The sequence below is a fragment of the Armigeres subalbatus genome, chromosome 1, assembly GCF_024139115.2.
Source record: "Armigeres subalbatus isolate Guangzhou_Male chromosome 1, GZ_Asu_2, whole genome shotgun sequence".
Classification (NCBI taxonomy): Eukaryota; Metazoa; Arthropoda; class Insecta; order Diptera; family Culicidae; genus Armigeres; species Armigeres subalbatus.
This window is the reverse complement of record NC_085139.1, coordinates 156127771-156155244: the sequence shown is the minus strand read 5'-3', so window position 1 is coordinate 156155244 and position 27474 is coordinate 156127771. Positions and strand designations below refer to the sequence as shown.

The window sequence follows — 27474 nt, the reverse complement described above, 5'->3', positions numbered from 1 at the left end:
GAGTAGATTAAGATGTACCCTTATTCCGGTCAAAATATTTTTCACTTTTCAGCATTTTCTATCGGGAAAATACAGGCAACAATTTGGTAATACGCTATAATGTTACCTGTTTTGTCTTGTTATGCTGCTGTGTTTGAAATCCAGGGCAAATTTTCACTTAAAAATGCTTAAATATTATGACAGACGATCTTAGCAAGTGGGTTAACGAAAACAGTCAAAATGGCGCTCGTAGGGACCACCAACAAATTTTGTTTAAATTTTCACTATTAATCGCTAAAAATGACGCTGGTTTTCATTTCATTTCATGCATACATAACCATATAAAAGTACAAGGATATTTTTCTGATGTTTTTAGACAAAAACTCTTTATTATTTATCATTTTGTCTTGCGTGAACGGAATTAGGCGCTGATTGGAATAAGGGCACAGCAGCAGTCAACGGTTTCAGGGAAACAACATGTCGACGTAGCTGGTAACAAGGTATCACAACAGCCATCTAAGCCATTCATTCAAACGGCTAAGGACATGTGTCCGTGTTGTCAAGCCGAACACGTCATCTACAAGTACAGTCGGTTCCAGAATAAGAACGCTTTTATGAACACAAGTATGTTATATCGTTATAACTGTTTAAAGCATCGGGTCAATGAATGTCAGTCTGACCGACCAAGGATGCAAAATCGAGGGCTGTGGTCGCAAGCATTATAATAGTCTATCGCATCCTAAATATGGGGTACACTCCGTTAGGCATAAAGACGTTAAGCATAAGTACATTACGCATAATAGACGATAGGCATAATGTTATAACGTTAGGCGTAAAATGGCCAAAAGAACAGCCTATAACGAGAAGGCGAATTGACCTAACATGTTTATACCTAACGTACTAAACTTAACGTGCGGACCCTAATATGAGGAGATTCCCCTAAAACATGGAACCCTGTCTGGTACAACATGATAAAAGCAACAAACAAGAATCAAACGGTTATCGAAGTAAATTCAAATGTAAAAGTTGGTTAATAAAGTGCTTAAATACTACTACGCGTTTCTTTATTCATTGCAATAATCACTTCCATCGGAAAATTAAAATCTGACTACGATTAACAACCCTTCAAGCGCAATTTTAGACAACATGAATGAGGTGCATCACCATGGCATAGTCCATGGAGGAATCAGAACGTACTGAAGAGTTTGTCCGAGATCTTCACACAATTTACACACCAACCATCGTTGATTTTACCAGTATTTTAAGCTTCCCGAGAAAGTGGTTCTCGTTTAATAAAAGTTGTTCATTTTGGAGCCTCTATTCGATGACTACAACAGGAAATGGGTCGGGGCAGCACGCGCGCGCCGAACCATCTTTAATAGGGACGTGTCAACTGCACCTACCAGAATCAAAGTTATTTGCCTTCATCTACTAGAAGATACGCCTAACGATTTTAAACAATCAAAAAAAAAATTGAACTGTGAAAGAATGGGTTTTAGGTATGTATCTATATTTTATTTGACATAACATACAGTGATAAATAAATTATACAGTCAACAATAAGTTTTATTTCCTATTTGCATTTATATTCGATTAACCAATGTTGCTCCTTTATGGCGTTTGAATATTGAATACACCCGATTCTGTTTTTACACGGTCGTGTAAAAAAAAATCCCATACAAATTTTTTGCAAAGTTGCTCCATTTTGCATGATTCGTCGAGAAATCATAAAACTTTTTTACACGGATTTTCAAATTTGGAACTGAAAACTTTTTACACGGAACGCATCCCCCGTGTAAAAAAAAGAATCGGGTGTAATGTTTTTTTTTTTTCAATATGATTTTGAATCTCCACTTGACTGCCGTTATAGGCATAGCTGCCCCATGTACATGGGAAATACCAGCAAACATGGAATAAATATGCGTATGGCGGCAGTAGATAGTTGCCCTGTTTTTGTATTGAAAGTATCTAATTTCCAAAGCTAGTGAATGATTCAATTTAAAAGTCTAAACATTTACATTGTATGTACAATACTAACTTTATTGATTCAAGTGGCCTGTGCAGTACATAAGTCTTCTCAATTCGGTTCGGTCCATGGCTACACGTCGCCAACCACACAGTCTACGGAGGGTCTGCAAGTCATCTTCTACTAGATCGATCTACCTTGCCCTTGTATCATTTTCGGCACTCACCAGTAAGCCCAACTACACAAATTCTACTACCACCTCGATTTCGTCACTATTGTCTTCTCTTGAACCTTTTCCTATCATGTACTTTGTATGTCTAGTGCGATCCGCTTAGCTTCCCTCTTTAGACTGATGTAGGCTTCCTCCATCTTCTCCAAGTTACGTGCCATAATATCAATGTTGTCGGCGGAGCCGGACTTCGTGAAAATCGTACAACTCGTGTGAAGCCCAGCCCTTCGTATTACTCTTTCCGAAGCGATGTTGAATAGCTGACACGAAATACCATGGACCCGAGAATGCCCCTACGACATCACCCGATTCGTCATCGCCTTGATAAACCGTGTCAGATTATCCGGAAATCCGTGTTCGTGCATTAGCTGCCACAGCTGGTCTCGATCTGAGACGTTTCGATCGATTGTATGATATGCTGCTGCCGGTGAGTAGATGACAATAATAACAAATGCAGTCTAAAACATCTACGCAACCCAACTACATGCCTTATTTACAATTGTCTTAATTTTTCTAGTTATAATGCTACCATATTACACGTATAGTCAGATGATCCAAACTGTAAAACATTTCGAGGAAATAAACACTAACAAAAATTGAAATATTCTCTCAAATAATCAGTGGCCACGACTCGTTACTTAAGTAATAATAGTAAGTAGTCGTAAGATCTGTGATATAAAATGCTACATGGAATTAAGTACAAATGGTTAGGATTCTGCGAAACAGCACAAAATGCCAAATAATAACCTCATTCATTGTGGTAGATAACATCCGATACGATTAATGTTCAATTGAAACTGCTACACGAAAACTTTTGCCAAAATTGGGTTATTTTTAATTTGACCTTGGTGCGAATCAACAGAACCCCGGCCCAATGGAATGTATCATACCCGTACCGAATTAACAGGTCTTGCACATCGCTTACTTCAAAAATTCTAATATATCCTCTTTCGATAGTATACTACTACCCTGACTAGTACCCGTACTGGTGCTCCACGAACTGTTCGTAGGCTGAAGCAGCGGGGTTTTCGTTTGACTGTTGTTATTCAGATAATTGCTACCGGTCGTTGGCGGTAAAAGCGCCTGGAACTGATCCATGGGGGCTTTGGGTTGACTGGCGTTGAAACCCATTCCCCCGGCATTGTACTGAGACGCCAAAGGTCGTTGCTGTGGCTGCCATGTCGACATTGGCTGGAAAGTTGATTGCGGCGGAGGCGCGAATGGTTGCGTGGATAGGGAGAATGTCGCATTCATCGAGGTGGACACCGGTGCACTAATTTTGGGAACGCTGAAATGATATTTTTGTTGAGTTAGTATGGAATTCTGAATTTCCCCAAGATGTTTGCAAGTTACCTATTTTCTATGGGTTTTATTTCGCTAAGCGTTAGTGGTTTTGATGGTGCGGGCTTTTCAATCTTTGCCTTATCAACGAAATCCTTGGTCATGATACCGATATGTTTATCCTCGTGGTTATTATCGGCCTTGGATGGTGCCAAGATGTCATATTGCAATGGATTGTTATCGGTTCCACCCGTGTTCAACTGTTCCAATTTTCTAGTGTGTTCCGATTGAACTTTTTGAGACAGTTCAGTTATGAAAGCCATAATCACATTATACTGCTGCAGAGTTAAGCCGTTCTCAATCGATAAGGGCCACATGAAGGGAAGGACTTTATTGGCGGCAAACTCTTTCGGAATTCCAAGCATTTCGTGATTTGCGGCTACTTTGTAGATGCCTGGAATAGAGTGTAGGATAGCAATATAGGAACGGTTAATCTTATTATCTATATACATAAAAATGAATTTCTGTCTGTCTGAACCTTATAGACTTTTTGTAAAATTTGTTTATTTGTGCATAAGATAAAAATTAATTTACAAAATTATTACTTAAGCGTGTTGAATTTCAAATTCTAGAGATCCTATATCTATAGCATTATTACATTGTGCAATAAAGAAGACATATTGAATAAATATTTTCAAATTTTTTAACTTTTTCCATTTCATTATCCCTAATAGTTTGGGTCGCAGGAGCTCTCCTATCGAAAGTCTTCGCCATCCATTGAGCAATGATGAAATGTTGCCTTGCAGCAAACTCCAAGCTGCTTGGACTCGTACACATTTGCTGAGTTTGTGTTCAAGTGTCTCAAGTGCACCGTTGCAGTGCAGGCAGTTTTCTCCGTCGGCCCTGTTTATTCGGAACATCAGTCTCCGATGATCCAGTTTTGCGTTCACCAGAAGGTAGAGGGTGCTACGCTAGGTTGAAGACATACCTCGCATTGCAATATTTGTCCAAATTTGTTGCCAATTCTCTGTTCTTCTGTTTGCTCAACGTAAAATTAGTGAATATTATTGGCGGATGGATGTTCTTGGATCAGTGGAGGGAGTAAAGGATAGTTGGAAAGGATCAGCTTTAAGGGCACTCCTGACGGAATCCAAGTTTCAAAGTGCTCGCGTTTTCGGGGGCACACCACTCGATACGGAAGCAAAGCACAACTGTCATTTTTATTTTTTCACGCATGCTGCTTTTTTTGCTTAAGGATCCTGTACACCTCCGGTGGTGCAAAGCACCGACTTGAAAGATCTCCATCCTGAGCGTTGCCCGGCTATCGCTTTAACCTGTTGCCAGGATAGATTTCGGTCGACTTCTTTTATTTCTTTATTGAGGCTTCGCTGCCATGAGCCTCTGGATCTGCCTCTGCTGCGATGTCCCGCTGGGTTCCAGTCTAATGCTTGTTTACAGATTCCGTTTCCGCCCCTACGTAGAGTGTGGCCGACCCAGCCCCACTTCCGATCCCGAATTTCTGTTGCTATCGGCCTCTGGTGACAACGACGATGGAGCTCGTTGTTTGAGATCCAGTTCTGTCTGAGGCCACCAGGCCCGAATTATATACCGCAGGCATCTGTTAATGAACACCTGCAGCCGTTGAGTGTTCTCCACTGATACACACCATGTTTCGCTAGCGTATAACAGCACAGATTTCACGTTAGAGTTGAAAATTCGTATTTGGTTGCGTTCACTTATCTGCCTGTTTTTTCAGATATTTCTTAAACTCGCAAAGGCAGCCCTTGCTTTCTTTATCCGTCATATATCAGAGCGCCGTTGCGCGAGGAGTGCAACATCATCCGCCAATGCGAAGTCATTTAGGTGCTCCATGGTTATAGGCTGCCATAACAGCCCGCGGTTTGGTTCACGGTCAATCGCATCTACCAGAATCTCGTCGATTACGATGAGGAACAGTAACGGTGATAGAATACATCCTTGCCTCACACCAGCTATGACCCGGATAGGGTCGGACCAAGACCCATTGTGCAGCACTCTACGAGTGCCTCGATGAACCGATGATTTTCTCAGGAACTCCTTTGCGTCTCAGGGCGCCCCACATATTCTCGTGATTGTGACGGTCGAAAGCTTTTTCGTAGTCAATGAATACCAAGTAAAGGACTCTTGGAATTCGTTGACCTGCTCCAGAATGATGCGGAGCGTGACAATATGGTCCCACACAGGATCTTCCGGCACGGAATCCGGCTTGCTGCCGCCGGAGATTGCATCGATCTTCTCCTGAATCCGGGCTAGGATAATTTTGCACAGAACTTTGAGAATGGTACGCAGCAACATAGAGCCTCACCAATTATCGCATACAGTCAGGTCACCCTTTTAGGCACTTTCACTAGGACACCTTGCATCCAGTTGACCAGGAAAGTTGTGCTGTCCCAGATATTACGAAATAAACGATGCAGTAGTTGAGCGAATGTCATGGGGTCAGTTTTAGGCATGTCGGCTGATATGCGATCGACCCCTGGGGCTTTATTCGATTTCATGCTTTGGATGGCTGTTTGAATCTCTAGCAGTGATGGAGCTTCGGTATTGACGCGTGTTATACGTCGGATCCTAGGCAGATCATGCCGAGGTGGTGATGGTCTGGCTGGCACTTGAAAAAGTTGTTCGAAGTGCTCGAACCAACGTTTCAGCTGGTCAGTTGGGTCGGTCAATAATTTATCATTCGCGTCTTTCACAGGCATCGTTGCATTCATCTTCGCCCCGCTTAAGCGTCATGAGATATCGTTGAGGAGGCGAATGTCCCGGTTGCGGCGGCTCTCTCTCCTTCGTCGGCCAGAGAGTCTGCCCACGCTCGCTTGTCCCGTCGACATGAGCGTTTACTTCCTTCTCAAGAGCCGCGTATCGTTGACGGGCTAAGACTTTAGCTCCTCTGGTTTTCGATCGCTCTATCGCGGCTTTGGCCAATTCACGCATGCTGCGACGCAGCAAAACTAAATCAACAAAACGACAGTTGTGCGTTGCTTCCGTATCGAGTGGTGTGCCCCCGAAAACGCGAGCACTTTGAAACTTGGATTCCGCCAGGAGTGATCTGGACAGTCTGCGGGTGGGTTGGGAGTCAGGAGTGACATGGACAGTATGCGGGTGGGTTGGGATTGACTTGGGAGAGGAGGGATTTGTAAAAAGCAAGGGAATCGATATCATTCATATGCCTGTTTAAGAGTAGAGCTTTGCATTTAAAATCAGGCAAATGTAGTTGCATACCTCAAGATTTTAAATTCCACGCGAGCTGATGCATTGGCACCCTTGCTGGAATTCCACGCCAGAGGAAAAAACCCATCGTCGCCGTCAGCTTTGCGATGTGTACAGCATTCGGTGAGAGAATCGAAGCGAGATACCACTAGCTCATTCCAATTCAGCTTATTCATCAAGCGAACGGAGTTTGCAAAGGTTACTCCCAAGATGCGAACAGTGTTTTCACTCCGCAGCCATGGTATAGTGAGTGGCATATCATCCGTGTACTCAACTGATATCGACGATGATTTCGTCAAACTTAGCTTGGCGCCAGACACGCGTTCGAAGAGATGGAATGTTTCCCTCATACAATCGAGCTTTGTTCTGCATGTGGACATCACCGACACATCATCGGCATACGCAACCACGAAATCTGGCCCACCCAGCATCTCGAGTCGTTTCATTAGAGGGTGCAGGTATAACACGAACAGATGCCCCCTTGTCCCCTTGTCGAATCGATCTCTCGATTGGGAGCGGTTCTGGTAGATGTCCATTAACAATGAGCCGTGACGATGAGAGTTCTCCTATATTGGTGAGCAAGCGTACGAAATTTGGATCGAAGCCGAGTGAGCACATGTTCCGAGCAATGAACGAGCGATCCACGAGATCAAAAGCGTGCCGAAGATCGAAAGAAGCCAGCAGTCCCCGTTGTTTTGATTTTTTCAGATATGCTATGCGGTCCTTGATAGCAAGAGTAGCTTGAAATATATTGCGACCAAAATTAGAGCATTTTTGGCTATCACTGATCACATGGTGTGTTCGCATAACGTTTTCGAGACGCTGCTTCAGAACCCGGGAAAATTTTTTATAGTCGCAGTTTAAGAGAGATATCGGGCGATATGCATGTGCCGTTTGATCATTTCCTTTTTTCTTCACCAGAACGATCACGCCGTCGACGAATTCGGGCTGGAATTCTCCAGCAAGCGCTTCATTCATGACCAATGTTAGTTCTTTCCATATAAGTTCAAATGTTCTGAGGTAGAACTCAAGTGGTATAGAGTTTCCTCCGGGAGATTTGTTCGGGCTGCTCGTTTTGATTGCTTCGAAGATGTCAGCTGGTGTTATTTCCTCCATGCATTGGTTGTTCGTCGGATCGTTCTCGGGATCACCCTTCCGCACAAAATGTGTTGTCATCCACTTCTTCTCTCACATCAGCGGAATATAGCGCACGGTAGAATTCAAGCAGGTGCCTTTCGATGGTTTCGGATCTATCGATAATGTCGTTGTTGTCATCCCGTAGCTGTGTTATGATCGTTCTTTTTCCGCCTTTCGCCTAGATGAAACGCAGACATCGGCTCCCCGGATACAAGGGTCTCACTGATGCGCATGGATGACTGGGAGAAATTGCGTTGCCGACTTAACATTTGTGTCTTTATCCGATTTATCACTGACAGCAGTGCTGGATTATGGTGATAGTTGTCGTATGTTAGCCGTAATTAAACATATAGTTGATGATGTGCTCGATGAAAGGAGTCGAAGGCTTCCTTCGATTTCCACCGGAAAAACGATTTTATTTTCGGTTTCGCACACGACAACCACCACAGCATCCAAGACGGAAAATTACGACGCTTTCGAGTCCAATATTGCCAGCGCACTTGGAACTCTTCTATATTTTCTGCGGTCAGAATGTGGGGACGGAGAGACCAGTATTCACGACCAGGTTCCCGTCCAAGATGTGGAAAACAAATTCTAGCGGTCAGTGCCTTATGATCCGTGAAGGAACAAACGTGTGTGTAAGCTGACTGCAGATGGGATCTTAGGCTCGGGCTGACGTACATTCGATCGAGGCGAGACGACGAATTATGCGTTATGTACGTATAACCAGCTATGTTCGGGCATACTTTTTCCCAAACGTCAAGAAGTTGAAGCTGCTGTATGGTAGCGAGGAGAGCGGAGCTGGAATTGGAGCCTGTGGCATCGCATTGCCGCAAAACACAGTTGAAATCTCCTGCTAGCAATATGTGTTCGGTTGGATGCTCAGGTAATACGCCAACGTATTGCTGTAGAAGCGCTCTCTTTCCGCACGCAGGGCTGTGCCGGACGGTGCATAGACGTTACAAAGTGTTGTGCATTTTGTACCTTCAGGGCGATTAGCCTCCCATCTAGGCTCTTCTCGACGTTTGAAAATTGTATATGCTCTTTGAGCGCGATTGCTGTTTCCCTTCTAGTGTGATCTACATTGCACACAATGTTTATAGCCTGGTGGAAAGCAGGCTGTTCATTTCTACTTCTTTTATTTAATTATTGTTGCTACGTCAAAAGACTAATTTGTCCCAATGATGGTGTGATAAAAAAAAAATATTTGGGCGAATATAAAACAAAACTAAAAGTAAAACATTTTACAAAAACCCAGATTTATCCACCTAGCGGTGATGGTGCCTTTCTCGACCTTCGTAAAATGTGTTTGCTTGAAAGTAGATGAGCTAGTAGCTAAGAGTAAAAAAGAAAAACTTCTAGGCCGGAAAACTTGAAAATCGGATTATTTCAAGCAAAGATATTGTAGATCCAGTTGAGAACGCGAGATCTCGGTTCGGTTTTCAACTTGATCTACAATATGCTGATAAGAATTTCGACAATTTTTTTCCTTTTCCAATCTTTTTGATGTACATACCCCTGTTTTATTTTACCCAGTTATATATTTTAAGTATATCACATTTGGATGTTTGTTAAACTGAAGCTCTGACTACACAAAAAGAAAACGGAAATGTCATTCCCATCGAGCGAGCGGAGGGCAATATTTGTTATGATATAAATCTCATGACCGTCCTTCTGCCAAACTCCCGTATGAAGAGGGAGGGAAGTGTATCAGTGTGGAAGCATCCGATGGTTCGTTTTCGGAGAGAAATAATAGCCTTTCGGTACAACTTTGTAGCACAAGAAAGGCAAAAAGTAATAAGTACCAAAAAAGTGAGCTAAACTTTTCGCACTTTTGGTGCGCGCACACACATACATACAAACACAGAGACAACATCTCAGTTCATCGAGCTGAGTCGATTGGTATATAACACTATGGGTCTCCAGGTCTTCTGTAAAAGTTTGGTTTTGGAGCGAACATTTAGCCTTTTTGTATACTTTGTAAACAAAAGGCAAAATGGTGTTTCGGCCATAGCTTCCGATCCCATATTTCGATCTGGCCAATTTTCAATAGGAAACAATGGGACAGGAATCTGCGTCGAATGCAACTTGTTGCGTGTAAATCGAAAAATAGGTGACATTTTCTTTTCTGATTTTTTTAAAAGGTGGTTTGGCCATAATCTTCCCGATCCCATAGTCCGACCTGGTCAATTTTGATAGGAAACAATGGGAAAGGATTCTGCGTAGAATGCAATTTGTTGCGAGCAAATCGGTTGAGGATAAGTGCCCGAAAAATTAGTGACATTTTTACGCGATTTTACGTATAAATTTGTATTTTGGCCATAACTTCCGATCTCATAGTCCGACCTGGCCAATTTTCAATAGGAAACAATGGGAAAGGATTCTGCGTCGAATGCAACGTCAGATGCAACAATCGGTTGAGGATAAGTGCCCAAAAATGAGTGACATTTTTTACGCGATTTTTTCGTATGAATTTGTATTTTGGCCGCAACTTTCGATCCCATAGTTCAATCTGGCCAATTTCAACAGGGAAACAATGGGACAGGATTCTGCGTCGTTGCGAGCAAATTGGTTGAGGGTAAGTGCCCGAAAAATGAGTGGCATGTTTTTCGCGATTTTTTCGTATGAATTTGTATTTTGGCCATAACTTCTAATCCCATAGTCCGATCTGACCAATTTTAAATAGGAAATAATGGGACAGGATTCTGCGTCGAATGCAACTTGGTGCGGGCAAATCGGGTGAGGATAAGTGCCCGATAAATGAGTGACATCTTTTACGCGATTTTTTCGTATGGATTTGTATTTTGGCCATAACTTTCGATCCCATAGTTCAATCTGGCCAATTTCGAATAGGAAACAATGGGACAGGATTCTGCGTCGAATGCAACTTGTTGCGAGCAAATCGGATGAGGATAAGTGACCAAAAATGAGTGACATTTTTTACGCGAGTTTTTCGTATGAATTTGTATTTTGGCCATAACTTCTAATCCCATAGTCCGATCTGACCAATTTTCAATTGGATATAATGGGACAGGATTTTGCGTCGAATGCAACTTGTTGCGAGCAAATTGGTTGAGGATAAGTGCCCGATAAATGAGTGACATTTTTTACGCGATTTTTCGTGTGGATTTGTATTTGGCCATAACTTTCGATCCCATAGTTCAATCTGGCCAATTTCAAATAGGAAACAATGGGACAGGATTCTGCGTCGAATGCAACTGTTGCGAGCAAATCAGTTGAGGATAAGTGCCCAAAAATGAGTGACATTTTTTACGCGATTTTTCGTATGAATTTGTATTTTGGCCATAACTTTCGATCCCATAGTTCAATCTGGCCAATTTCAAATAGGAAACAATGGGACAGGATTCTGCGTCGTTGCGAGCAAATCGGTTGAGGATAAGTGCCCGAAAAATGAGTGACATTTTTTACGCGATTTTTTCGTATGAATTTGTATTTTGGCCATAACTTCTAATCCCATAGTCCGATCTGACCAATTTTAAATAGGAAATAATGGGACAGGATTCTGCGTCGAATGCAACTTGTTGCGAGCAAATCGGTTGAGGATAAGTGCCCGATAAATGAGTGACATTTTTTACGCGATTTTTTCGTATGGATTTGTATTTTGGCCATAACTTTCGATCCCATAGTTCAATCTGGCCAATTTCAAATAGGAAACAATGGGACAGGATTCTGCGTCGAATGCAACTTGTTGCGAGCAAATCGGTTGAGGATAAGTGCCCGATAAATGAGTGACATTTTTTACGCGATTTTTTTGTATGGATTTGTATTTTGGCCATAACTTTCGATCCCATAGTTCGATCTGGCCAATTTCAAATAGGAAACAATGGGACAGGATTCTGCGTCGAATGCAACTTGTTGCGAACAAATCAGTTGAGGATAAGTGCCCGAAAAATGAGTGACATTTTTGAGTAGTTTTGCACACCACACACACACACACACACACACACACACACACACACACACACACACACACACACACACACACACACACACACACACACACACACACACACACACACACACAGACATCACCTCGATTCGTCGAACTGAGTCGATTGGTATATAACACTATGGGTCTCCGGGCCTTCTATAAAAAGTTTGTTTTTGGAGCGATCATATAGCCTTTACCGTATACTTAGTATACGAGAAAGGCAAAACGTATCAGTCTTTACGTAGTCTACTGTGCTGAAAAGAACTGGTAGAAACGGCGGCGCAGCGTCTGTCGGGGAATGTTAAAGTCAAACAAAGCTGAGACACGATTGAAGTTTCTCTGCAACCCGCTGATAGCACCATGCATGCTGTAGTTAGTTCGGCTGAAAGGCATTCTTAGCATTGCGCTGATTCGTAGTGCTCTGGGACGGACGTTGATGCTAATTTGATTCAGGATAGAGCTACAGTCAATTCGGCCTTGCAAGATGTCAGCAATTAGAAGAACTCGAGTTGTCTCCCTACGGTGTCGAAGCGGTTCCAAATTTATCAACTGACATCGCGATTCATAGCTTGGAAGGCGTTGTGGATCCCTCCATGGAAGTTTACGTAGTGCGAAACGTAAAAATCGGCGTTGCACCGATTCGATTCTGTCGGAACCGTTGTTATAGTTCGGGTTCCAAATTGCGGAGCAGTAATCCAACATAGAACATACCAGCGAGGAGTACAAGGACTTCAGACAATAAATATCGGAAAAGTCCTTGTAAAGGAAAGATAAATCCTAACACTCTGGAAGCCTTGTCCACGACATATGAGATGTGCAGTTTGTACGTGAGTTGGGAGTTGAGGGTAACCCCCAAATCTTTCACCTGAGTCCTCCGTTCGATCGTGGAGTCAAGTAGCTTATAATCGAAATTAATTGGTTCTTTTCTCCGGGAGAACGTAATCACAGAGCATTTTATCGGGTTGACCACCATTCGGTTGATGGAACACCAGCCAGAAAATAATAGTAGTTGATTCTGCAAAAAGTGACAATCGTTTATCGAGTTGATCCGAAGGAACATCTTCAAATCGTCAGCGTATGAAAGCCTTGGACATTTAATTATGAAGTTCACGTCATTAAAGTACAATAAGAAAATCAGCGGTTCTAGGTGGCTTCCTTGTGGTATTCCCGATGAAGCCGGGATGTGCATTCACCGACAAAAACCGACAACCGGCGTCCAGTCATGTATGTACGGAGCCATTCTAAGAAAGAACCACATATTCCAAGTTTTGAAGTTTTATATAGCGATAGAGTGGTTCAGCTTGTCGAAAGCGGCGGATAAGTCGGTATATATTACGTCCGTTTGCGCTTAGGCTGACCATACGTTCCGTTTTTAACGGGACAGTCCCGTTTTTTAAATCTTTTTGTGCTGTCCCGTTGCAATCTAAAAAATCCTCAATTTGTCACGTTTTTTAATTGATTCTTTAAGGCCGGAATCTGAGATCAAATACCTACCAAGAAAGGGTTTTTATGTGTCTTTATCAGAAAGATTTACAGCCCTCGGCTGGCACATCTCTCAACAAAGAAAGTGGACGAAATCTATAAAAAAAAGTGTGAGATGTTATTTTATTAGTGTTATATTAAAAACAATTATATCTATGTCATTTTGTATTTTCTATTGATCAACTTTTTTAAAGGTTTTTCACAGTAAATGACAATCTGAGCTTCTACGGGTTTTTTTTCATAAACTTTCATTTGAATTATTTTTTCTGCTTATTCCGGAGGCATTAAAATGTGGCCAATTTCATTAGTGGATTGATCGAAATTAGTAACTTGGAAAACAAGTATTTCCTGAAAATCAGGTCACGCCTCAACGTCAATAAAATAAAGCGCAGGGACAGACATTCTAATGTTCAGATTAAAGTCTTTCTGAATAATTTTGAATATTTCGAAATCATTCACTATAAAAACGACGTCATGAAATAGTAGTTTGTGCAACTAGTTGCAAAAGATGATTTTTCAGCATGAGTTGTACGTTTATCCAACGAGGCTTGCCGAGTTGGATAAATCTACGATTGCTGAAAAAATCGAGTTTTGCAACGAGTTGCACACGCTATTTTGCAATGACGAAAATGGGCTTTAATATGATAAATCTATACCAAATTGTACAATCGAATTTACTCCTCATGATCATTCATGCCAATAAATTATGTTGCGGCAGAGAACAATAAGATTCCATCTTATCGTGCCAAATTGCATAGCTTGAAAATTCTGTTGGTATGGAAAAGTAGGCCTTTTTATCACTCAAATGACAACTGTAAACCAGGTATTATGATCAGGAATTGCAAAATAGTAGTTTGTGCAACAAGTTGCAAAAAGATGATTTTTTCAGCACGAGTTGTACGTTTATCCAACGAGGCTTGCCGACACTTACCCAAGCTAATTCAGCAAAATGTAGTCATGTAATTACTGTTCTGATGTTGGTTTTTCATTATAGCACCCAAATGAGTGTTATAATGAATATTATGCAACCCATTTGAGTTGCATAATGTTCATTAAAGCACCCATTTCGTTGGTATGGAAAAGTAGGCCGTTTTATCACTCAAAGACGAACTGTAAACCAGGTATTATGATCAGGAATTGCAAAAAATAATTTATAAATCAACTGAACAAAATCGAGTTTAAAGCAGTTTCAAACCGAGGGAAAATTTGGTCGGATTAAATATTTATATTTATTGTGCACACGTACTTTAAGGGTAGTTTACACATCAGGAGCTTATCTCAAATTTCGCTCCCATGCGTATGGACGAGTTTTCCCTAGGATTCTGTTATGAAAAATTAGAAATTCGACCCGATTTAAAACACAATCAGGCGGAAATCTCCGAGAGTCCGAGCTGGAAACCGAAGTATTGCCCAGGATTTTTTTATCGTTCGCGACAAAATCGCATGAGTCCCGTTTTTTGGGAGCACATGGGCACAAATCAATGGACAAGATTTCCGAGGTGTGAGCGTGAGGCTACTTTTAGCATCATTTAAATCAATTTCGATAAAAAAAAGACTGTGAATGGATTAGATTTGACATTTATTCTCATGTCCCAATCATATTCATGGAAATAGTTTAAATTACATTTTATCAATGTTCTTTCCTTGTTGAGATTATTATTATTCTTATTTTAAGATTTGTTCCCACTTATATTTATGAAAAAGGGATTTGGCACGGAAAATCAATAATCCCGCCCTATTGCTCTTTTCGCATTTGTCTTTTGGCATTTTTTCTTAGCCTTAGAACTTCCTAAGACCTTCCTTAGTACTTCCTTAAGCAGAATTGGAAAAGTTCTTGATATTGGCCAATAATAAAATCACTAATGCATGTCTAAGAGTAAATTAAAATAAAATTTCAAATGTTGAGAGTTGCGTAATTTTCTTTGCCTTCGTGTTTGAGAGTGAAATATTTGTAGTTTAGTATTTTTCCACAACTAACCTTATACAATATAAGGTTATGGTGGTGAATGATTCACTCTAAAATAGTTCTAATTTCTTACAAGGAAAATGAAAATTAAGTCCATAAATTTTGAAATTTCCAAAGCTCTTGGATTTTATTCAAGTTTTTTTTACATGGGGACACGGCAGGTATATCCGTCCATCGTCGTCTAAACTAATGTGACGTTGCATTTTTCAACTTCGTTTTGCAGATTTATTACAATTCATACAGCCTTACACATATTTTCCATTTTTTGGGCTAAAATCTATGCGAAATGCATTTTTGGAGGATCCATTTTCAAGCCTGTGACGCAATCCATATAGGCGTCCCGCGTTTCGCAGGACGCTTACTGGTCACATTAGGCTAAACCAACAAAAGCAACGCCAATCTCCAAGAACTCAACTATGAAGAACGTTTCTCTTGAGCTTACGATTTTTTTTTGTTTTCGATACTATGACGAAAAGATGAAAATGCCTGTCTTAACCCTGTCCCGTTTTGCAAGCGCGTTTGTCCCGTTTTATCACCGAAATGATCTGGTCAGCCTAGTTTGCGCCCTGTCATTCATGAATTCCGTAATATATGAAGTGAGGCACAACAAGTTAGAAGTTGTGGAGAGGCCGATCGTAAGCCCATGTTGGTCTTCAGACAAACAATGTTTGCAGTGAGAAAGCAGAGGTTCCATGATTACAAGTTCGAACAGCTTAGAAATGGAGCACAGAGACGTTATTCCTCTATAGTTATCCACGTCTCGTCTATTTCCCTTTTTGTGAACAGGAAACATGTTAGCAGTCTTCCAGCATGAAGGAAAGTGACCATTGGAGATAGATAGCCTAAACTTGTATCGATATCAGCATTCGAAGAAAGGTTCGGAGGGCATTTAGTTTGGTCGTGTTTGCTATGGTATTGATGTTTATTGTGGCGATGTTATAGCTGTTGAAAGTCATTACAAAACCGAATCTCCCTCCTCGTTTGCCTCGTTCCTATGGTTGTGCCGAAGCTTCTTACCCGGCGGACGACCACCATGACGCTTGCTGCTTGTTGAGCCCGAAGAGATGTCGGTTTCGTTTCCATCGCTAGCTGGACGCATAGAAACTCGGCTTGATGACAGAACGGTCTGTTGGAGCGCCGGCGGGGCATGAGATTGCTGCTTTGCTCGACAAGACTTTCTTTTGTCGGCTTTTGGACGTTCGTGGTAGGGCTGTGCACAATGGAGGTTTATCGATATCGACGATATTCATTTGGTGATATATCGGTATCGGCGATATATCGTGTTGGGAAATATCGGATATCGAATCGATATTCGATAAATAAAAAAAAATAGTGTTTACCCGAGTTTGTCAACTACCGATTTTATCACGTTTGTAACTCTAATTTGTCATCCCAAACATTTAGTCGCTCTTATCCATCTCGGTAAAACACCGCAAACGACAATGATTTTCATGAAATAACTTTCACCGCCTGTGGTTTATTATGAATGATTTTTTCATGTCGAGGGTTTTGTAAGCTTAATCATTCATGCGTTTTAGTGGGTACTGATGAGCCCAAATTCTCAACACTAGATACAATGTACATTTTAAAAAATGTGGTTAATTTGCTACATATGTTTTAAAGGATGTAGTCGGAGAGCCAGTGTATGTAGTTTTCAGTTGATTTAATTGTCATTTTATATCATTTTATAAGTCGATTTCAAAAATTTATCGATATCGGCGATATTTTAGTTCAATGATATCGGATATCATATCGATAAATTTCTTCCGATAATATCGATATTATCGATTTTATCGATATTATCGATTTTATCGATATTTGCACAGCCCTAGTTCGTGGTTGTAGTTGTAGAGCTCGAAGCGGGCGGCTTCGCGGCGGCAGGTAAATCGTTCGCGTTTGCTCTCTTTGTAGACAGCGGCTGGGATTGTACGTTCGTTTCTCTTGGCTTTGCTGTAAACAGCTTCGCGAACGACGGCTTGGGCTTTGATGGACCGGGCTTTGGTGCAGTAGGAATCGATGTCGTCTATTTTGTCACATTGGCGTAGGATTTCTGTACAAGTAGTTTCTTATTCTGTACACATGTGATGCCATTGTGTACGAATTCGCTACAGTATTTACAGGTGTGTAGCTGCCCGAAGTAAACTATATTCGTCGTCTGCCCGTCTATTGTTATGTAGCTTTTTATGTTGCGCTTCACCAACATTCTTACAATCCGAGTACCCGTCGGTAGCCCAGCGAAGAGATATTTGCTATCCCATACCTGGTCGCAAATTGAGAGCACCTCTCCGTAGGCGCTGAGAAACTCGGATATCTGCTCGTTTGTTATATCCTCCGACAGATCGGTCAGCTTCACCTCTACAGCCCCATCTTCGAGTGTGATACGTAGTTTGTAGACTTTGCCATCAACCTCCGTCTCGTGCTTGTTGTCGTGCTCAGCAACGATGTTTTGGGCTAGTTCCAGGTTGATGACCTTCACAAATGCACAACCGAGTGCTCTACTTGGCTGCAGTCGGACAACTTGCTCGCTTTGTATGCCTAATGTGGACCCAACAAAATCGTGAAGCTTTTCGAAAGACGGCTTCTTCGGCACGTTCGCATAATCAATGCGAAACGTGTTTTCGCGTCTAATGTTCATCGCAACACTATTCGCGACGAGAGAAGAACGCGAAACGATAGATGACGCAAAACTAAAGCGATAGAAAATATAATCGTGCGGCTTCCAGCAAAACGCGACTGTACTGCTTGGAAGATGAACGCAAACTATAGACTCCGATACTACTGAACGGATCCGCATGAAAATTTGTGTGCAGAAATTTTTTGGGAGCGGGAAAGGTTCTTAAGAAGGTTCGAGACCCCTCCCTCCCTTGGAAAGGAGGCCTCCCATACAGAAACATGAAACAGAAATTTCTGCATAACTCGAGAACTAAGCAGAGAATAAATCTATTTTAGGCGAAACGATGTTGCTAGTATGAAATAAATCAATCTATTATTATTATAGAGTTTTGACACAACCTTAGCAAAAACGCTGAGAATTTTTACCCCGGGCAATCTGAATGACAAAGGGCATCAGGTTCTGGGGATCTCATTCGCCGGTCCGGATGAGTCTAAAATACGGATATGTATCAATTGTGAAGATTCAGGAACCTTCTTACAATGCTGCAAGGTCAAAGACTGCTTTCTATATTCTACTTTGATGTTCTGTCTCATCTCTTACTACGGCACTAGTCTATTCGACACTCGTTGAGGACCACTTTCAACGATATCAGCACGGCAGCGGCAGTTTCCGCTTTCTTTCTGCCTCCTTTTGAGCTTTCTTCTCCTCCCTTCACCTGGTTTTATTCTTCTTCTCAGCTCCCTTCTACATCGTCTACATTCGAACTTTTACGGGCTTTAGGGGCTGCTTCCTTTATCGGATCCCCCCAACCCGACCAGTAGATGATAACAGATTTATATTATAGCTTGTTATTTTGTTACATCATTTTTTTTTATAACAGAGGTTGTTATAAAACATGTATCATTAGTAGTTAAAATAACATAAGTTCTTCTTTTAACAAAAACATTACAGTCCATTCAAAATTAATTGCCTATATATATGTTAGATTTAGTTCGAAAAATGTATTGGAGGGTAACCACTGCCTTTGGTGGTGTTTGATCCCACGAAACCAGTACGCTAGATGACGCTGCAAACCATTGTTTTTATACATACCAATGATGGCCATTATGACCGCCGGCTCACGAGGAGTAACGGTCGGCAGGAACATCAGGATATCGTCCAAAACCAACCATTTGTCAAGTTGCGGCAATAGCTGACCCACGCACAAAAGACAATTCACTCTAACTGAAGACACGCTGCTCTTCGCGCATAGATGTTTGATTCGTGGCAAGAGCGAGTTCTTCATGGAAGGATAGTCGATCAGATTTGCGAACGATGGGAGAACCGCCAGACAAAGTTCCTGCACTTGGGTAGAACTCGACTCCAAAGCTTTGTACACCATTGGGAGCACGTAGAGCTTTACATCGTTGGGCGACGTCAGTTTCAGCAGAAGTTCCATGTTTTGCATGAAAATGAGCAATATTTGGACGGGGTCTTGTAAGCTCATGATGGATTTGATGTGGGGAAAGATGTGCTTTTCGTACTCTGCTTTGCTGCAGCTTTCGGCAATCAACAGAACATTCGGTAACACGAACGGTATCATGGTGGGGTGTATGAATTCTTTAACGAGGCATTGCAGTATCCTATGCAGATTGATGCGGGCTGGTAGCATTTTAATTATCTGCGGCAAACCTTTGTAAAATTTGGCTTTATCTTGATTGTCTCGTTGGAAGAGAGTATCCAAATAGCTTAGGCTTTTTACTCCTATGTCGTCAAAGTAAGGAACCTGTAAGAAATGTTAGAAGAGTCATATGAGAATTTACCAATATTAAATTCAGTAGTCTTGGAATGAAAAATCGCCATGGCTGTCCACATCCATTGGAAACATTATAATAAATCGTATATTATTACCTTGCTTAGCTGTACCAAATCTGGTCTCCTCTCGGGACTGGCCGTCAGTAACTTCTCAACGTTATTCCGAATAGCCTGTGGAACGTTCATCAGATTTGGACACTTTCCAGAGCGCAACTCTTGAGCGTGCTTCTTGAAAGCCGTGTAGTCTCGCCCAAATGTTTTGAATGGATTACACTTTTTCGCATATATTGCACCTATGAGAACACCTAAAATGTAAATAGAATGTATAATCAATGCCTCTAATTGCTTTATTTTGATTATAATTAAATAGAGTAAAAAATAATCCATGAATGGCATTTTTCCCAATTATATTTTTCCAATGTTTCACATACCTAGCGCATAATAATCCGCACGCGATGAATACCCGTTTTCAAGGGCACACTCGGGAGCGGTGTACTCCAAACATGGAATGGCCAGGATATTCTGATTTGGATTGTAATCGTATCGATTGGCACTTTCAACGCTTGTGCAGTAATCGAAGCCGAAGATTTTCCAAATTCCATGTGAATTCAGCACCACACTGTGCGGACTGATGTTCCGGTGGATTAGCTTAGTTTCATTGTGTATAAACTGGATCCCTTCGATCAGTTGCAACAGTCCGTACTTAATTTCCGTCTCGTACAAACTGTAGCTCCCCAGTTCAGAAATGACGTGCGCTGGGATGTTCGTTGTGTCGCCGAGCACATTGGCCAAACTGGCATACACTGGTTCCGTGGCGAAGGCAAAGCTTTCCCGACTCTCTTCCAGTGGATGCTGCACAGTCAGCACTTGTGGGTGACGGATTTTCGTTATCTGTGTCACTCCCCTCCGGGCAATTTCGAAGATCTCTTCTCGGTCTTCTTTGGAATATCGCTCGAACAGTCTTTTCTCTAGAAGGAAGATTGATGCTTCCTGTCCGGTTGATTTTTTCGTACCCGAGTAGATTTTCCACATACATCCTGAAGCACGAAAACAACATTTTTCAGAGGAACTTTCGACATTTTTCATAGAATTACTCACCCCTTCCTGCACTTGCAATATGTCCAGTTATGTCGTATTCTCTCGTCACTGGATTTCCTGGTAGAACAGAGGACAGCTGAGACACTGTTTGTGTTACGGAAGTGTAAAGCTTATTGAAAACCTCCATGAGCAAAACTACGTCGAATCAGATTCGTGTTGAACTACGAAAAATGGAAATAAAATCTGCAAAGTTTTGTCCAGCACAAAAAGTAAATTGCATTTGCTTTTGCTTTTTATAGGAGATGTGACAGCACAATGACAGTTTCTGAACGAAGTTTACGAATCAAAATTTAAAACCCGCAAGCTAATGTTCTTTTTACTGATCATGCTGCCACCTATGTTTCTGATACAGCACTGCACGATAGGGCACTGCACGGACTGCTTATTCTTCTCTTTCTCGCTGCAAAGAAATTTGAAAACAACAAGGCCAGTAAACGTCAAAATATATAAGGAACGAAAGAGAAAGATATGTTTCCGTGCAGTGCCCATATAGGGCACTGCACGGAAACATATCTTTCTCTTTCGTTCCTCATATATTTTGACGTTTACTGGCCTTGTTGTTTTCAAATTTCTTTGCAGCGAGAAAGAGACGAAGCAGTCCGTGCAGTGCCCTATAGGGCACTGCACGGAAACATCTCTTTCTCTTTCGTTCCTCAAAATTTTTGACGTTTACTGGCCTTGTCTTGATGGTCGGAATAAAATAGAACAGCAGTTTAACAGCAGAAAACTATTTATTAAACTTGTTCGGTGGAGAGCTTGAACAGGAATGAAAATTTGCTACAATTGTTTATTCAATAAAACTTATGTTGCTATGGAGGCCTTCGGTCTCCAAGGAGGTCATCAGCATACTTTGTTGCCGATTTACTCCAACACCCCCCCTGAATCGGTAAGTCCTAGGAGGGTCCTTAGTTCGCGGAAACGTCCAGGTTCCAGGGGTTTGGTGAACGTGTCCGCTATCTGATTTGCTGTACCAATTGCTTCAATTGTAAGTCGTCCTTGTGCTACGTGGTCGCGAAGAAAGTGGTGCTTCACATCAATGTGCTTAACACGCTTGTTCTCCGTATTGGCGGCCATTGAAATGCAGCCACGGTTGTCTTCAAAAATTTTGAACGCCATATCCGGTTGGACTTGTTTGAGGTCCTGGAGGATTCGTGCAGCCACAGCCCTTCGGAAGCCGCGGCACTCAAGGCTGCATACTCTGCTTCGCACGACGATAGCGCAACGGTTTGTTGCTTGCGGCTAGCCTCAGGACACGGTGTTACCATAAACCTTGAAAATGTAGCCGCTAATAGATTTTCTATCTTCAGTGTCCGACGCCCAGTCAGCGTCTGCGTATCCGACTAATGCCTCAGCGTCCTTGTGCTGCTTGTACTGAAGTTTGAGGTTCTTCGTACCCTTCATGTACCGAACTACTCTCTTCAGCGCTTGCCAGTGAGTTTCACCAGGTTGATTTTGGAAGCGCCCCAGGTATCCAACCGCATAGCATATGTCGGGTCGGACACACAACATTGTGTACATAAGGCTGCCCAGCAACTCACGGTACGGATGCGACACAGGATTTACAGATCGCGCCGGTAGGAGACAGCCCTTCTCCATTGGAGTCTTGACGGGATTGCACTCTTGCATTCCGAACTTTGCTAGAACACGGTCCACAGCAGCTTCTTGCATCAGGGACATCTTACCGGTGGCGCTATCGTATCGGATCTTGATTCCGAGGAAGTGGTTTATACCGCCGCAGTCCGTCATCTGAAGCTTCTTGAACAGTGCACGCTTGATTTCCTGCACCAGGTTTAGCCGATCGGATGCGATCAGCAAATCGTCCACATAGATGATGATGAATACCCTCCCTCGATCGTCGATCCTGGTATACAGACAGTAGTCGTGTCGCGAACGAGTAAAGCCGAAATCCAGTAGGAGGTCGTTCAGCTTGCTGTTCCAACAGCGTGGGCTTTGCTTCAGTCCGTAGAGTGAACGTTCCAGCTTGCATACGAGGTGCGGTGGTGCCGTAATGCCTTCAGGTATGGCCATATACACATCTTCTTCCAGCTCACCGTACAGGAACGCGGTCTTCACATCGAGTTGGTGAACGTGCATCCTTCGGTGGACTGCTACAGCAAGAACGGTTCGGATTGTGGTCAACTTCGCTACGGGGGAATACGTTTCGTTGTAGTCGATGCCGGCCTTCTGCAGGAATCCTTTCGCCACCAGGCGTGCCTTGTAACGAACTGGTTCGCCTTGGTCGTCTGGCTTGACTCTGAAGACCCATTTCGATTTAAGCGGAACCACGCCAGCTGGACATCTCACCAATCGCCAAACATGGTTGTCCGCCAACGACTGCAATTCTTCACCGATTGCTTGCTGCCAAAGGGTTTCGTCAGCTCGTCCAGCGATTTCCTTGTACGCCTCAGGAACATCGAAGATCAAACGCTCAGCCTCATCTCGTGCATCGGAACCGTCGAATGGTGCATTGGGAACGTTCTGTACAGCATCTGTAGAAGGAGACTGCGCGGCAGTGAAAAGTTTCCCAACCAGAAATTCTTTCAACTTACCGGGGAGTCTGCGCTCCCGTTCGCTGCGCCTCGGGGTTACCATTTCGAGGTTTGAACCACGGTCTAGTTGCGAAGGGAGCGCTCGGTTTCATCAACTTCGTTTTCACCCTCGTCGTCATCATCGTCAGTCAGAATGTCATCTTGTTGAGCCACGAGTGGCTGATTGGTTTGAACAGACCGCACCGGGTGGTGCACGTCTTCCTTGTCTTGATCCTCGAACTCGTACGGAACAACAACCAATGGAGCTTCATCACGGATCTCGGTGGCAAATGGAAAACTGCTCTCATCAAACTTTACATCTCTGGCAAGGAATAACTGTCTCTTCTCTTTATCCCACAGGCGGTATGCATTCGGCGCGTAGCCGATCATCACAACAGGCTTGCTTTTGGCTCAAGTTTTCTCCTCTGTGTCGCTGACAATAAAGCAAATGCTTTGCATCCGAAGACACGCAATTTCTTCAGATCAGGTTTGTGACCAGTCCACATTTCGGCAGGAGTCTTCCAGCCAGATATCGCATTGGTTGGACTTCTATTCGTCAGGTACACCGCCGCTAGGACCGCTTCATTCCATAGAGTCTTCGGAACTTGGGCTTCAATAAGCATCGCACGCACCTTTTCGACGATTGTCCGATTGAACCGTTCGGACACCCCATTTTGCTGTGGTGTGTAGGTTGCGGTTGGCTCGATCTGGATCCCCTTGGAAACGTAGAACGCACGCTGATCTTTGGAGCAGTACTCACTCCCTTGATCGACAGTCAGCTTCGAAATCGAGTGCTCCAGAGCAGCACTAGCCATGGCCTCGTATTCCTTGAATTTTTGGAACACCTCGGACTTCTTCTTGATGGGATAAGCTACTGCGAAGTGCGTGTAATCATCAATAAAGGTGACGAAGTACCGAGAACCATCCCAAGCCGCTGGTGTGATGGGACCGCACACATCGGAGTGCACTCGCTCTAGAGGTCTTGCAGCACGAGCTCTAGTACCCGTGAATGGTTCTCGGCACTGCTTTCCGAGAACACAAACATCACAGAAATCCAATTTACCTGGCTCCTCGGGAATACCTGTTACCATTCCGTGCTTAACGAGTGCTTGCATGTTCCTTTCTCCCAAATGGCCAAGTCGACGGTGCCACAGGTTACCGTTCGTAGCTCCACACATGTTGGCCGCCACAGTATCGACAAACAGATCGAGCTCGTAAAAATCGCCCCGCATGGGACATCTTGCAATCAGCTCTCCTTCGTGCTTCAAGATTGCTTCCGTCTTTGAAAACGTGACATTCAGACCCGCTTTTGCCATCTTCTTCACAGACAGCAAATTCGCTCGGAGATCTGGTACGTAGAGGACATCCTTCAGGCTGATTTGATTGCCTTCTTTGTTGACGCCCTTAATCGTGCCTCGGTGCCAGGAAACCAGAGATTGGTCATCTTTCGCCACGTTGATTATGACGGGTTGCTTCAGCTTCGTGAGATCAGCGAAACAGTGGTTCACGTTCACAAGATGGTCGGTGGCTCCAGAATCCAGCTTGAAGGACACCACACCATCGTCCTGTGTGCGAACGCACTTTCCGGTCATGAAAACCACCGCCTTACCTCCGGAAGCAGCGTTAGCTTCAGCATGCACATCCGTCTTCAACTTCACGCGACAGTCCTTGGCCTTGTGTCCCTTCTTCTGACAGCGGTTGCACTTTCCGGTAAACTTACCAGGTTTCTGCTTCGATCCTTGGAATGCTGATGGTTTCTCTTGAGAGTTGACTACCCGGTCGGTTTCTTGAGTTCCTCGGCAAGAAGGCGCTCGCGAACAACATCCAGCTTCAAATTATCTTCACCAAGATTTTCCAACGCAGTAACCAACGGATCGAACGATTCGGGAAGGGTGGCAAACAGCTGGGACACAACATCGTTTTCTTCAAGCTTCGCCCCGGCCAGCTTCAGTTGTCGGATCAGCTCTTCGAATGTCTTCAGGTGATCTTTCACGGATGAACCCTCAGCCATTTGCAGCTTCGCAAGTTGCTTTCTGACGAATGTCTGCGACGAGACGGACTTCTTGGCGTAGACGGCTTCAAGGCTGCTCCAAACTTCCTTTGCCGTCTCCTTGTCCCGGACAAGATCCAGCAGATCGTCATGGATAAATGAGATCAGCAGGTACGCCGCTTTACCGTCTTCTTCCTGGAACTTCGCAAGCTCGGCCGGTTCCGCTGGAGGATCCTTCTTGATGACATCCAATAGCTTCACGGACTTCAAATACTTCTCCACTCGAAAACGCCAATTGTCAAAGCCGGTGCCCGGAACAACGGGATCCCGTGGACCGAATCCTTGCGTGAGTCGCCCATAACCTCTTGATGGTCGGAATAAAATAGAACAGCAGTTTAACAGCAGAAAACTATTTATTAAACTTGTTCGGTGGAGAGCTTGAACAGGAATGAAAATTTGCTACAATTGTTTATTCAATAAAACTTATGTTGCTATGGAGGCCTTCGGTCTCCAAGGAGGTCATCAGCATACTTTGTTGCCGATTTACTCCAACACCTTGTTGTTTTCTAATTTCTTTGCAGCGAGAAAGAGACAAAGCAGTCCGTGCAGTGCCCTATACTAACGAGCCTGGATTAAAAACAAAGAGACGCAATACTCCTACCTTTAACAACCTTGTGCTCGATTGGAACAACCGATTTGACAGCAAATGCGCTGTTCCAATTTTGACACTTCATCTCTTTGTTAGGAGTGCAGCCTCTTTACCCTATACATTGTTGTCCCTAGGGATCCTATAATGAGAGATATGCGAAAGCAGCCATTGTAATGGGCCAAACACAATTGATACGTTTGCGTGCGTTTTGACAGTTTTCCCATGGGAAAACTGTCAAAACGCACGCTACCTAATAATTAGGAGTCTCGCCGACATTTCTCACCAACACGAACGCAGGTTCGTGGTTGCAAACAATCCCATTTGATTTTGCCGTGACAGCTGCTCGTGGTTGCAAACAAACCCAGTAAAAGTCTGAGTGAAACGTGCGTGTACGTACACGATCGCTGAAAGCCTAATTGTGTTTGACCCATAAGCCAATCGAGCATTGAGAACTGTCAAAACGTGAGCCAAATGAACATTGTTATTGTTGCAGATTGAGACGAGGTTGAAAGGTATTGAGATAGATTTTAAGAAAAATTTCATCGAATAAACAAATTGTTTTACTTTCGCGAGTAGAAGTAATCTAGTTTATGTATCGTGTTTCGCCTATTTGTATTGCACTTTTATTTTAGTGATAATGCTTACTTAAACATTGTTAGTGGACAGACAAACATATTCCAAATTGTTATCAAATGCAAAGTCATATACAAGCTTCAACATTTTGCGCTGCGGCAAGTGCTGGAAGCGTTTGCTAACAAAAGTAACAGCGTTGCTAAATCGTTTGGAAAAGTATTTGCATTCTCTCATTATAGGATCCCTATAGTTGTCCCTGTGCTGCCACCAGAGTTGCCGGTAAAAAATAACAAATTTTTGATCTTATATTTATTGAGCTGTCAGAAAATGTGCAAATTTTTGACTTGAAATGGGTGAAAAAAACACTCATTTTAAGGACGTTTTCACCGCTGCTCTATTTTTCTGGTCTAATAGACCAATTTTTGTCCTTTTTTACCGGTGTCCGTTCCAAAAAGCGTGAACATAACAAAAACATAATATTTAACCAAATGTTGTTTATAAACAATGTGTGATCGTGATGGGCACCGACCTTCGCGTCCCTCTCGAAGAAAATGTTCCACAATCGCACAGTCGGCAAGCATTGATAAGATGATGAGACCAGTAACCGACGTATAATTTTGCAATTGCAAGTCTGGAGGAACTCCGCGGAGATTTCATGGAAGAACTCTGGGACGATTTCCTAGAGAAGCTCTGATAGGATTTTTTGGAGGAGCTCCGGAAGGATTTCCTGGAAGAGCTCAAGGAGGAAATCAGTGAGGATTTCCTAGAGGAACTCGAGGAGGATTTGCTGGAGGAACTACAGGCGTATTTGCTGAAGGAACTCGAGGAGGATTTTAAGCAGGAACTCGAGGTGGAATTCCTGGAAGCATCCTATGAGGAATTGCTGAAAGAATCGCAAAAGGCTTTTCTAGGGGAACTGCAGGACGGGTTCTAGGAGGAACTTCAGGAGAAATTAACGGGAAAATTGCTGGAAGGAACTTCTTGAGGAAG

General features: G+C 43.0%; 1 protein-coding gene across 1 annotated transcript; it reads right to left on the bottom strand.

The window, feature by feature from the left end:
* Nucleotides 1–1472: 1472 nt before the first annotated feature.
* Nucleotides 1473–21007, bottom strand: LOC134205366 (SCY1-like protein 2). The gene is made up of 6 exons (XM_062680567.1): nucleotides 20745–21007; nucleotides 20078–20683; nucleotides 19743–19951; nucleotides 18945–19617; nucleotides 3528–3909; nucleotides 1473–3462 (listed from the first exon to the last, which is right to left on the bottom strand). Exons 1-6 carry the CDS (start codon nucleotides 20869–20871, stop codon nucleotides 3096–3098), a joined length of 2364 nt encoding a protein of 787 aa, XP_062536551.1. The 5' UTR covers nucleotides 20872–21007; the 3' UTR covers nucleotides 1473–3095.
* Between the last annotated feature and the right edge of the window lie 6467 nt (nucleotides 21008–27474).